At 31.4% G+C, this 13199-nt stretch overlaps 3 protein-coding genes across 5 annotated transcripts; 1 reads left to right on the top strand and 2 right to left on the bottom strand.

Annotated features, from left to right (window-relative positions):
• Positions 1–4600: 4600 nt before the first annotated feature.
• On the bottom strand, positions 4601–8401 carry Camki (Calcium/calmodulin-dependent protein kinase I). 2 transcript variants are annotated; one of them, XM_076905759.1, is made up of 8 exons: positions 8125–8401; positions 7071–7205; positions 6920–6994; positions 6580–6842; positions 6367–6507; positions 5772–5898; positions 5021–5108; positions 4601–4927 (listed from the first exon to the last, which is right to left on the bottom strand). In XM_076905759.1, exons 1-8 carry the CDS (start codon positions 8232–8234, stop codon positions 4736–4738), a joined length of 1131 nt encoding a protein of 376 aa, XP_076761874.1. In that variant the 5' UTR covers positions 8235–8401; the 3' UTR covers positions 4601–4735. The 2 variants fall into 2 exon arrangements, with proteins under 2 accessions (XP_076761874.1, XP_076761875.1); XM_076905760.1 differs by lacking the exon at positions 8125–8401 and adding an exon at positions 7270–7390.
• A 1240-nt stretch (positions 8402–9641) lies between these two features.
• On the top strand, positions 9642–10917 carry Nse1 (SMC5-SMC6 complex component Non-SMC element 1). Of its 2 annotated transcripts, none has more exons than XM_076905534.1 (6): positions 9642–9755; positions 9858–9999; positions 10106–10301; positions 10388–10501; positions 10578–10701; positions 10794–10917. In XM_076905534.1, the coding sequence occupies exons 1-6, from the start codon at positions 9653–9655 to the stop codon at positions 10865–10867; spliced, it is 753 nt and encodes a 250-aa protein (XP_076761649.1). In that variant the 5' UTR covers positions 9642–9652; the 3' UTR covers positions 10868–10917. The 2 variants fall into 2 exon arrangements, with proteins under 2 accessions (XP_076761649.1, XP_076761648.1); XM_076905533.1 differs by having other exon boundaries at positions 10767–10917.
• Positions 10918–10945: 28 nt separating this feature from the next.
• On the bottom strand, positions 10946–12624 carry LOC143429590 (coiled-coil domain-containing protein 174). The gene has a single exon (XM_076905256.1). The coding sequence runs from the start codon at positions 12545–12547 to the stop codon at positions 11033–11035; it is 1515 nt and encodes a 504-aa protein (XP_076761371.1). The 5' UTR covers positions 12548–12624; the 3' UTR covers positions 10946–11032.
• Positions 12625–13199: the final 575 nt, after the last annotated feature.

Genomic DNA, 13199 nt, shown 5'->3' with positions numbered 1-13199 from the left:
ATAGATAAAGCTCTATTAAAATACAGATAGTTGTAAAAAACAAATGTAATATATTTCAGTTTTTATATAATGTAATGTAAACTTTTCTTTGACAAATTATTAAACATAGTCGTTTATTTATTGAAATTATATATTCGTGTACTAAAGTTAATCAAGTTTTTATCATTGTTTAAAAACCAGAAAAGAAACTATTTTATACTGTTTATGTATTATTGACTTTCATTTTTTAATGATAACATTTATGTGAGATATAATAATCATATTTCCTACATTTAATCTATATTGTATGCAACTGAAAACCGTTATGCGTTTATTAGTTATAACATATTATAAATTAAGGCATATTATTGTTAATGCATTTAAAATAATTTGTATAAAAAGGGCGGCTTATAATTTTTAAGCACAAACACACGCAATTTTGTAAATGTTTATTACTACAGTCATCAGTATCATTTTGCATCAATCATTTCGTTACTTTTCACGCTCGAAAGGAAACTTCCATTAAATGTATATTAAATTAAAATATCATTACCTTACATATTTTGCAGTTTTTTAATATTCAACACTTCCAGTTTATTTTTAATAATCTTATAATTTACAATTAGAATCTTTTTAGCAAAAGTAACGAGATAACGAAAAAATCAGCTAAATATATAGATATATATATATATATATTTTTTTATTCATCAACATTCCATGAAATAGTATTATCGAACATTTGTTGTGTAGCACCACACACAATCAAGAAATTGAAAAAGTCTGTTAAGTCTGAAAGTTATTTGATATTGGCTTCCCATACTTACAAGCCTCTCTCGTCAAGCGATGCATACTATATATTTAACATATAAACTTAATTGTTACTATTTTCAAAAATATCAGTTACTCAAGTATATGGAGTGTTCGATTACTTACATAAGAAAATTTAAGGAATGATTCTATAATTTAAAATAAGACGAAAATGAAAAATAATCAAGTTTTGCCTTACTTTACTTTACAGAATCATACCTTGAAATTTCTCTCATACTGAAGCACTCTATAATGAAAAAAACATATTTTTGCTAAAATATAACGTTTTACATATCTTAGAGAAATCAGCGTTTATAAACATTCTTGTTTAAGAAATTTGAAATAGATTTGCATTAAAAACTAGTTTAATATATCTGATTACTAAAGTTCTCTGTGTAAAGTTACTGATGTGATTAATTCTTTTTTCTAACAGCGCTGACTTTCTGTATATCGAGTATAATTTAACAATTAATGTCTTCATATGCATAAATTGAAGCACAACAATTTTGCAAGGCTTGTGCAAAGAGAAAAAGTTACAATAGGAAGAAGTTAGTTTCGTAATCGGTCGATAGATACAGCAGCGTATTTACGCTTAATTTATATATAGGCAACAATTAAGATGTTTTTAATTAATAGTACATTCTTTCTCCCTCGCTCTCTTTAATTCGTTCACTCTCTTCCTCTTTCACTTCATACATACTCTATCAGTCTGGCATTATATAGTTGTTGTTTTTTTTTTTTGTTCATCGAATAAAACTGCAGTAACAAGTAGTTCCTTCATTGCTACTTTTAAAATCAGCTTATTTTTACAATCACATTTTGCAATGTTCCTGCCGATATGTTTATTCGTGTGGCACGGTTTTCTTTATTTTATTCCACTTTTTTTTTGTATTTACCTTCATTTCTAAATACAAGCTAAGCTCCTTTTACCTCCTTTTATACAGAATTTTAAATTACAAGCTCGTCAATAACGCACAAACATCTAACATAAAAAAATGCTCATTAACGAACCCTTCCTTTTAGATGACACGATGTTGGCGAACTCATATCTTCTGTTTCAATCTAATCCAGATAAGCATAAATCGAAAGAAGTAAATAATTTTTAATTGCTACAGCAATACAGTTGTAATTTCACTCTACTTATGATCCCATCATCGTGCCATCCAAGGCACTTTAGAATGGTACGTTATTTTGCATAATGAAAGACCTTTCATCAAGTAAAACTTCTGACACTACAATCTCTTGACAAGAATAAATGATCATTGCACTTGTATTTTAACTTCCCATATCAAGCGCATCCTTCTAAATCAATTTACATAAACGTATTCTTATTGTTTATTTTGTCAGAATAATAATGTATCTACCTTATAATTAATATAATTATTATCGATCGCAAAATAATTACATAGCTTTAATATGAATTACTTAAATGTTTTTTCATTCTTCATACAATGTATTAACTACACGAATAGTGCCCGGTACACGGACGGATGTCTAATATGATGACATATGATGAAGTTGAAATGTGATTATCACGTTAATAGTTTATAAAGTTAAAGAGAAAGAGATAATAGTTTACGATAAAAGAGTGCCCGCTCGATAAACAGCAATAATTTTCACTATCCAAGTATACATGTGATATATAAGTTTTTTAGATTCACGTAATTTAGATTTATTTCTAAAGCACGTTCAAAAGGACACGAGAAAAACATTGAATTTTGTCATTGATACAATTTTTTATATATTAACATAATGAATTCCTTTGCCTTCTTATATATGGATCTAACAAGACGTAATTTAAGTGAAAACATTCCGAAACACCAAAATCAATCTTAATCGTGAAAAAGCATACTGTTATATACCGATCGAGAGGATTTTATATTCTAATAAGTTTCACAACGTACGCCGTTAATTATTTTTCTATCAAGACACAGTAATATAATTATCACAAGATCACGGTATTATTGCACTTGTCTACAATTATATTTGTAAAAAAATAAAGTAACGCCACCGAGTACTAAAAGTATTTTTCGGTCATTTCGTTGAAGTACCTGTTTTTCAATTCAAATACTGAGTACCGCATACGATTCGCTGATCATTCACGCTATAATAAGATGCAAATATAAATAGCTAGATTATATTTCAACCTTTTCTTTCTTTTTCTAACTTATACAGTAATAATATGATTCCCGCACTCTACAACAAAATATTAAATACGAAAATATTAGAATCGAACTGTTCCTAACGCATGAGAGTACGTACACATTTACATCAAAAGGAACTTAACATACATAAATAATATGTACATTTTTTACGGTACGCAGATAGTAAAGTATAGATTACCAATTCTTAACTAATTGAAATATCGTATAAATATGTGCTCTCTACTGTTTTTTAAAAAGGTAAGCCAATTTCAAAAAAGTGATTAGATTGAAAGAAATAAATTATAAGTATAAAATGTTACAATCGTTACTAAAAAAATAAGATATTTTCGTTACTAAGAAAATAAAGTTAAAAATTCAATTCTTTCTATAATTTACTTTTTATATTTGCATCTTGCAAACAGACGAATAAGGAATCGTGTATGAAATATGTACATTTTTCCATTGAGTTTCATTGGTGCAACATATCGATAAAAGTATCAGTAGAGTAATTTACATGTATGTATACATATATATTGTATTAGGTCTAGTTAATAGTAGCACTCTTTCACGGAGTTCTTAGAGTGTACTAATATCACTACCTAACAGAAAGAGTACCTCTGTATACACAATATACATATTTTGCAAATACAGTGCGCTATATATGACACTCGTATATGAACATTTTCGATCATGTCATAAAATAAAATAGACGTATATAATAATCAGTGAAACATTGAAACAGATATCGATAAAAATCAGATCTTATAGTCTCACAACACGATTCCGCATGGCAAGATTCTTTTACTCTTCGTTTGGAGTGGCTCGTCTTACAAAACGCTTACTAGGGTTTATCTTTTGCTCTGTGTGTCTTCAAAAAGGTTTGTTCGGTTCATCGAAAAAAGTACTGGGCAAAAAGCTGTATACTAATTTTTCAAATTCAAAATATATATTGCTGGAATAGATTTTCATGTCAGAAAAAATTATCTAAACAACCACTATTCGCTATACCAAACTTTATAAAAGATAAAAACTTGTCGTTGTACTGCTCATACTATTATTATTTTTTCTTTACACATTTAATTGGACTTGATCCTGTAAAATTTTTCTCTTCGGTGTCATGAAATTTCATTAATTTACGTAAACTTTGTCTAGATATATTAAACTACATCTTTGCTCGACTAAAATCAGTACCGGAAATGTATGTATCTCATCATTTAAGACTTCTACTAACAGCTACTGGGATTTGGCTCTATTATAAATACGTACTAACACAGTGAGAAGTCTGTTTGAAAAATTGCAAACCCAACAAAAAGGGCGATAAAACGAGAAACATTCGGAAAATCGCCTAATATCGCGCGGGCTGTTTATATATGTATATGTATATGTATATATATATATTGTTTTGTAATGTACATAATCGGTGGTAACCGTGTCAGAGGAAACCACAATGAAGCAGATTAGCTGAAATCTATACAACTCTTGCCACTATCTGATTAATATTCGAGCAAGAGAATAAACCTAGCCATCCGACATGGCTTTCGATATACTTATACTCTTTTCTCTTCTTTCCTCCATTAGAAGAAAATTACTTTGCAGCTTGACTCAGCTTTTCTTATACTTTCTTTGCTTTCTAAGATACGATACATTCGTTTGAAATAGAGTAGACAGAGCGGTGCGTGTGCTACCCCACAGCTTGAAGCGTTTGTTGCGTAAGTATAACGGTGAATTTGAGGTGACTGGAATTGGGATAGGATTCGTGACCACCAGGCCTGACGGGAACGTAAATGGTGGCTCGCGGATTTCCTTCAATTGAGGTTGGTCGGAGGCTCCGCTGGTCTGTTGGGTTGATGACTGTTGGGGTTGGATTGCGATTGATCGGGGTATGGCATGGGGTTGCCGCTGGAGGGGCCTGTTGTTCCTAGTCCCTGTTGTTGCTGGCCGCTGTTGAGAGCCAGCCGCTGCATTTGACGTATAACCGCAGCTGCGTTGAAGGCTTGCTGCAACCATGACAGAAGAGGAAGACTTTCCTACGGAGCCTGGCGAGCAAACACATACGATCAGCACGTTGATAATTATCTAAACATACTAACCTTCCACCTTGATTTGGCGAAATTCATTCTAAGTTGTTCCGATACAGTACCATGGATATTTATATTGCTAGCTGCGTTGCCGGATATCCTGGAAAAAAAATTATTGATCGCACGATACTACGCCAGAAAATTAAATTTACGCGATTGAACGATATTACAACATGTCTCGTGGTCATTGACCTTATGGAGCTGTTCCTTACAGAAAGGAACCAGTCCACTTTGAAATAAAATTGGAGAAAATGACTTGAACATTTAAATTTATTAATAATATTTTTTATTTTTGTAGATTGGCTCCTTTCTACGAAATGCTATTTTATTAATCATAGGATTTGTGTTTACTAATTTTTATTATATTAAAGGAAGAATTATTTGTAATTGCTGGAAATTTTAGTATGAGGTATACTCTATACTTTAATGTGAATTTCCTGTTATTATTATTGCACACCATTGTAAATTAAAATATATAGCTCAATAATCATATAATAGGATTAATTAATGAATGACAAAATAAATATAATTCTTCTACTTACATAATCCGTACCTATCTTATTATTAAAGGCAATTGAGCTCCTGTAATATCTTTTTCTCTTGAACTTTAAAATACGACTATCCAAAACTTTAGAACACTTACGAAATGTATGGTTAATATATTGGTGTTACTTTTTTACTAAATTCTTCATTTTGTATAAAGACGATAATTTAAAATAAAGTAAATCTTACGCGATATCTTTGAACGGAGTAATGATCTTACCAAGGATGTGCAAGGGCCTGCTTGCACGTATAGCGTTCTTCGACATTGACACACATCAGCTTGTGAATGAAATCCTTCGCAGATTCACTGATATCGTCCCAGTACGGCGAATCAAATTCAAATTCACCTATAACAATCTGGTTAGCTTCTTGCTATAGAGTAGACGATTTTATTATGATTTACTTCATTTTTAAATGAATTAAATTTTATTTGGAAGAAGTACTGTTAGGTTCACACTTTATACAGTAAATTTATCTCTCCGTAATTCGCTATAAAAAATCCCCATTTTTAACCATAACCATTTTTGATTTTACCAGGAAATGTTGATATTATAATCGAATTTATTCCCAACACTAATTATTAACTAAGGACTTTCACAAAAAAACGCGAACGCACACAAATGATCATTTACTTACTACACTAGCATGTATATAGCAGCATACAAAAACTAGAAAAGTACCTTAAAAATGAAAATTTCAAGTTAATGTACAGCTGCATGTGCTTGTTGATCCTAAAAGTAGTACCTAAATTGAAGTGATAGTATAGTCCTTCCAAACGCCAAAAAAAGACATGTACCCGAAAGTGGTTTTATTACCTTTTAAGATCTGTGCAAACAGGTTCGCGTCGTTCTCATCGTAAAATGGCGGATAGCCGCATAATAAGATGTAAGAAATAACTCCTATACTCCACACATCCACAGCTTTCCCATATGGTGTTTGTGCTAAGACCTCTGGAGCTGTAAGCATAGATGATATGTGCAGTTAAATTTTATGGAAGAAACATTGACGAACATTAAATTAAAACTTACCAACATATCCTGGAGTACCGCAAGCAGTTGCCATGATACCAGAATCTTCTGTTTTTGATAGGCCAAAGTCACTAATCATGATCTTACTATCTTCATCTGAACTATAATATAAAAGGTTTTCAGGTTTAAGGTCTCTGTGTACAACACCTTGATCATGCATATAGTCCACAGCTTCTAAAACTTGTCTTATTAAACCTGATGCATCTTTTTCTGTATAGGAACCTTTTTCTACAATTCTATCAAATAATTCTCCTCCAGTAACCCTGTAATAAAGGAATGATATATATATTAAACCGCAACTGGTAATTTGGTAGTTTATAGATAAATGAAGAAGACTCACAATTCCATAACTAAGTAAACCTTATGTTTATCCTCAAATGTTTCCAGTAACTGAACAATGTTTGGGTGTTGTAACCTGAAACAGTTTCATAGTTATTGGTTGTAAGTGAATTATAGGTTTGTTAACATTTGAGGCTGAGTAAATTATATACCTTCTCAACACTCTGATTTCATTTTCTAAAGAGTCTTCCTTCCCTTTCAGTGCTTTTTTATCAATAATTTTCACAGCAAACATTTCTCCTGGTCTTTCTTTGCTTTCTGCCTGGCGCACCTCTGAAAAAGCACCCCTAAACAAAAAAGTATAAATGATTGTAACAATATTAATTATTCGTAGTCATTACACATTAATACCATAAGGCTTATGCACTTATCGCATTGTATCATAGCATTCAGCTCCCAGACATTCAATATAATGATGGACTGCATCTAATTAACTTTGCCATGTTTAATACAAGTGTTTTGACAAGATAAAAGAATTTTTAACACGTGTTCTACAGTATTATTAGACATATGATGTTGCAATGTATTATTAAACATTGTGATGTACCATTCTATCAGCCAAAGAAAAAGGTTTCAGGTAATTCAAATAAGATTATGTCGAATATGCTTAAAAGTAAAGATAGTTATCCAATGACAGGAAGTGTGTACTTTCTCTTTTTCCATATACATATAGAAGGTATCATATAGCGTGCTCTACTAAAAAAATTAACAACTTACTCAAAATTAATACATTTGAATCAAATTATTTTAAAAAAAATTAGTTGTATTATTCAATGAATAAAATTGTTGCATAGGCAGAAAAGTGTTTTCTCAAAAGTACTATTATACGCTTTGTAATCCAAGTTCTAATTTGAACGTGTTAATAATAATGTGCAGATAAAGTATATATGCAAATAATTAAATTCGTGCCAATAGATAGTATACATAGTTTTTGGATCTCACAAAACAAAACTTTTTTACAAACGAAATGTATTAGAAATAAAGCTCTCAAGTAATTCATATGGTATTGGAAATTAAATAAAAATGATAATGGTCTTTCTAGTTCATAAAATTTACGACTACGATTGATCATGTAATTAATTGAGTAATAATCTTCTCGGTGAATCCTATCGAATTTGGAGATAATATGATGGGCATGCACACAAGTATCCCGTGTTTTATTACTTTCCGATGCGGAATCCGTAGTGATATATAGTATATACATACGTTCCAAGCAACTTTTTTAGGATGTATTTGTCCTCAACAGACGGCGATTTATCGTCTTTCCCATCTTTTTTTATCTTCTTGTTCGAATCCTTTTTACCGAAGAGCGGCATCTTCGGATTTTCGTATTACGTATCACGATAACAACAGTCACGCACCGATTCACGAAACTCTCTTCCGAACTCGAAGAATCCTGAACCCTTTAAACTGAACCCTGACAGGTTATGCGTTCGCCAACCGCAAGTATTCACACACGTAGAAAAGGAGAAAGAGAGAGAGGGGGGGGAGAGAGAGAGAGAGAGAGAGAGAGAGAGAAGGAGAGGAAGATAGAGAAAGAGAGAGGAAGAGAAGAGAGAGAGAGAAAGAGAAAAAAAAGGGGAAAATCTGTCGTTTCGCCTACTATAGTGGCTTTTGATCGTTCGGCAGTGATTACGAAAAGGAGGAAAAAAAAGATCGTCGTCAAACGCTTCGTAAAATCATCGTTTCGAAGCACCGAATGATCATGAACTCTCGACCTTTCAGCACGTAAACGATAGCAGATAATTGTGCACTACGATGCTCTACTTTGCGCTTATCCGTGGACCGAGTTTGACACGTATCCGTTCCGTGCACTATTCCGCTACCGAAACGTTCTATTCCACGTATCGGGCTCAGGGTCGCGGCCTCGCGCCCTCACGGTACAGCTCGTACTATGCAGCAGATATGTGACTCTGGTGTGTCTACTAGCACTAACCCTCCGCTTCTCTATCTTGGTTATCCCACTTTATCGTATGACGATATTTCCGTTTTTTACTTTTGATAAACGCACGCTAATATTCGAATAGATCATGATGCACAACTTGGCTCATTCCTCGCACATTGTTTTTCTCTCATGATACTGTACCGCTCGAGCTGAAACGTACATTGGTTGCAACCATCGATGATAATACAGTACAAAAGCGCAGTACGCCACAACAGTGATTCTCATACATACGTATACGTATGCGTAAGAATTGTAAAGTTATCGTTCCGTTTGATAATTCTTAGCTAGTAGAATTGAAATTCTAAATTCGAAAAACTCATGGTACGTTTATATGATTATTTGCTTGGTTTTTGATCATTGTTTCTTTCAGGACCTACTATGTTCAATGGAGGTTTGAGAAACACTGGGTATACGAGAGAAACATACATGTTTTAAAATCATTTTATAAATTTTATTGGTTAAATTCTATGTACACATGTGCGTTTCATTCATACGTGTTTACTTGCCAGTTGCTCAACAATAGTTTCAAGAGTTGAGATTACATAAATAGAAAGTGTCCTCTGTATATGCTACCCAGACAACATACGGCAAGATGGTGTCGACACCATACCGGCACTGTATTGCCACTTCTGAGATTCGTTAACGCGCCGATCACTGGTTGTCTGGGTATGTAAAGATTTATCTTTAGGCTTATAGCATGGAATAAATAAATCAAGATATTTTGCAAAAATTTATATTGTAATTCACCTGTTTCAGTAACTGTAGAATATTAATCATTTGAAAAAAAGAATGAATAGCTATAACAATCAGCACAAAATGCTTCTTCAAGCAATTATGCACGAAGGAATTTTAAAGGAAGACAAAGTGCAAGAATTAATAGTTAGATTGTTTAGTAAGTAAATTTTTATTTTGCATTCAATTCAATTTTTCATATACCTATTTCATCCAACATCATGCTTCTCATGCACATGGTAATTAAAACTATACCTTTTAGATCATGATAATTTGCAAACAATAATAAATCAAATAAATGAGCAATTACAACCATTAAGCATGTTAATAAAAAAAGCACAGTGTGAAATTACAGGTCAAATATATTGGATCTTAGTAAGTACCACACTTGATGAAGTAACAAGGTATGTTTTCAATTTTATTTCCTTTTTAAATTGAACTACATCCCCTAAGTTAGAATGTTTTAAACATTCTATACATTTGATTGTTAAAACATTTGATGCTTTATAGGTTTAATACAGAATTCTCAAAAGATCAATTAACATTCCTGAGAATGATATTTTCTGAAATTATAGTAGATGATGACGGATGCTTTCCGAGTACACTCTGTTTAAATTTATGCCTTACACCATATGTAAATTTATCAACAGCAGAAGCTAACAAATTTCTTGATGATGTGGTTAATAGAAAATGGTTAACTTACAAGGTTAATAGGAAAATGGTTAACAACAGCGGTAACAATATTAAATTATATTGTACCATTTTATTAATATATTTTAGTAATATTCATAGGATGGCCATTACTATATGGGTGCGAGAACTATAGCAGAATTAATACCATACTTTAGAACCACTTATGAACACGATTTAAGAACTTGTTACCTTTGCAAGCAAGTCATTTTTTATGTATGCTCTATTATAAAACTAATATTCAATTAATGTAATTAAAATTTTCAGCTAATATTTTCAATTTGTTATTTAGGGGAAGAAGTGTGAAACCTGTCAAGTACGCCTTCATTTATATTGTTTAAAGAGATTCATTGCAGTTTACAATCCTCCAAAGTGTCCTAATTGCAATACAGTTATTATAGATATTGATCTATCTGGTAATGTTACTTTTTAATTATAGCACTTTTTTTTCATTTTTACATTCAAAATAATATCTTTTTAGATGTGCACGATGACTCTACACTACCAGAAGTAAATATGACAAATGTACAATTATCTAATGTAAGACAATCAGGAGGTAAAAAGCAAGACAAATCCAAATAAAATGAAAATCAATATATTTTTTTATAAATAATTTTCATTGTAACAAATAATATATATGTAATATAATAATATTAATTCTAATATTCTATACCATACATACTTTTAAAATGCTATATTTACAGATACATACAGTAGAATATTTTACAATGTAAAGAATGCTATGCCTCAAGAGTTTTGACTTTTTTCAAATTTTTCCCTCAAATATCTTAAACCAGCTGCTATACTTGCTTCATCTATATTTCTGTTTGGTTTCATCTCAGTTTGCATTGTATTGTTTTCTTGTTGTACGGAATGAATTGTTTGATTACAAGCACTTTGATGGTCGATCTCTTCAACAAAATTATGTTCAACATTGGTATTACTTATTATGAGAGTAGGAGGAAGTGGTATATCATAAGAATCTATATTTGTTTCATTAATATTTTCTGTATTATTCGGAATATTCACTTTATTATCTAAATCAAGTCTTTCATTGTTTTGAGTATACAAAGCTGTATCAGTATCCTCAGAGTTCAAAAAACCAGCGCTTTTGAAATTTTCATACACTGGTCCAAATTCATCAACTCTAATTTTCCTACATTTATCAACCCATTCTTCCTGGGACATTTCATACCAATGAGTTCTCTTTCCAAGAAGTTCTCCCAGAGCTTTTATTTTATTCTCTTTCTCTAATTCCTCATCTTTTCCTGTACTTTCTTCCTTCTTATTCTCATCCTCTTTAACTACAATTGAACTCTCCTCTGCATTTGCTACTGTATTTTCACTACATTTGTCATTATTTTCTACCTTAAATTCTTCGTCTAGTGTGTCTATTGGTAATCCTGCCCTAACACGTTGCCTAATTCTAGCTGCTTTTAGTCTATTATGTTCCATTTTTTCTCTTAACTCCTTCAGTTCTTTTATTTCGCTTTGTTTTCTTTCTGTTTCTTTCCTTAAATTGAATAAGTTCTCCTGTTGTTTTATTCTTTCCTCTTCATCTTGCGAAAATGCATAGTAACCAACACCGTGGGCCCTAGCTTCATCGAATAAAACATCTTGATAATGTATGTTTGCTTTGTCTGCCAATTTTTTTGTTTGTTCCTCCCATTTTCTCCTCATGATTTCTATTTCAGGTTCTTTTTCTTCTTCAATGTAGTATTGATCTACATTGTCTTTGGTTTTTGGATCAATGCCTTTTTTATTTATAATTTGCTGTTTTATTAATTGATCTTTCTTTTGCATTAAAGGTAAATCTTCCCGTAAACATTTTCTTGTACGACCAAAACAATCTTCATATTCCACCCAATCATCCTCATTTTCTAGCGATGCATCAATGTCTTCATCTTTTAGCAGTGATTCATTCTCAGATTCATCTGATTTATTTGTAAAGTCAACAAGGAAATTCTCATTGGTGGTTTTGGATTTTATTAACTGTTCATATAATCTTGCCTTTGCTTCTAGCATTAATTTCGATTTTTTATGGGTATTTATATCCTCAATATATTCTTCGGATCTTTTGGAATTTTCACTTTTATTTTCCGATTTAAGTTTTTTAGGTTTTTTCTTTTGAAGCTTTGGTACATTGTGAGTTGCTTCTGATTTCAGTTTTGCCTCATTTACTTCATGCTGTTTTTTCAGAAGCTCTGCTTTCAAGCCCACAAGCGACGAAATGTTCACATTAATCTTTTTTGAATTATTCATGGTTAAATAATTAACTACTTATGATTAGGGTTCAATCAATTATTCCAATGCATCATACATTTCTTTAAATCATTTTTTGTATTCTACAAACATCAAATATGCCAGGAATGAATCCTTTTTCGATACTTGTATCGTTCCCACAATTAGTTCTCCCACTATCACAGTTTATTCTCCTATTATATAGTTATGTAGTTGCATAGCCACCACTTCATTAATGTCAGAGTTATATGGTTATGGAGGGGATAACTCCCCTACAAGTAGTCCGTAGCGAGTAGGGGAACGGATCACAGATCACTAATTCGTCACCTCTGAAATATGATACATTTTTATTTTAGTAAATGTTTATTTTATAAGCACGATCATATTCTTTGACTGTCAAGTCTAAATACGTAATAAAGTTCTATTTCAAAGTTCTTAAATAAGTTTAACTCACGAAATTTTGTTCTATGACACCTCTATTCACTTATATCTTCAACCATTTCATGGAATGTCGACGTAAAATTATAATATTATAGGTTATATTATAATATTACTTAAAATTGATCTTTAAACATATTTAAAACACATAAATTTCAATGTACACAATGCAAGAAATATATTAAAATAAATATTTCTAGGTTGGTTTTAAATAATTACACTTTTCAGGAACATT

This window comes from Xylocopa sonorina, chromosome 12, assembly GCF_050948175.1.
Source record: "Xylocopa sonorina isolate GNS202 chromosome 12, iyXylSono1_principal, whole genome shotgun sequence".
Lineage (NCBI taxonomy): Eukaryota > Metazoa > Arthropoda > Insecta > Hymenoptera > Apidae > Xylocopa > Xylocopa sonorina.
This window is presented reverse-complemented; position numbering and strand designations above follow the sequence as displayed.

Bases quoted from the DNA above. Each gene is read 5' to 3' on its own strand.
- Camki (XM_076905759.1), bottom strand. From the start codon at position 8,234: ATGCCGCTCTTCGGTAAAAAGGATTCGAACAAGAAGATAAAAAAAGAT. The intron at 5,899-6,366 runs GTAATAAAACCA...AGATTGTTATAG, and splicing joins GTTTGCACAGATCTTAAAAG to GTGAATTTGAATTTGATTCG. The intron at 4,928-5,020 runs GTTAGTATGTTT...TCATGGTTGCAG, and splicing joins TCGCCAAATCAAGGTGGAAG to CAAGCCTTCAACGCAGCTGC.
- Nse1 (XM_076905533.1), top strand. From the start codon at position 9,653: ATGAATAGCTATAACAATCAGCACAAAATGCTTCTTCAAGCAATTATG. The intron at 10,302-10,387 runs GTTAATAGGAAA...TAATATTCATAG, and splicing joins GAAAATGGTTAACTTACAAG to GATGGCCATTACTATATGGG. The intron at 10,702-10,766 runs GTAATGTTACTT...ATATCTTTTTAG, and splicing joins TATAGATATTGATCTATCTG to ATGTGCACGATGACTCTACA.
- LOC143429590 (XM_076905256.1), bottom strand. From the start codon at position 12,547: ATGAATAATTCAAAAAAGATTAATGTGAACATTTCGTCGCTTGTGGGC.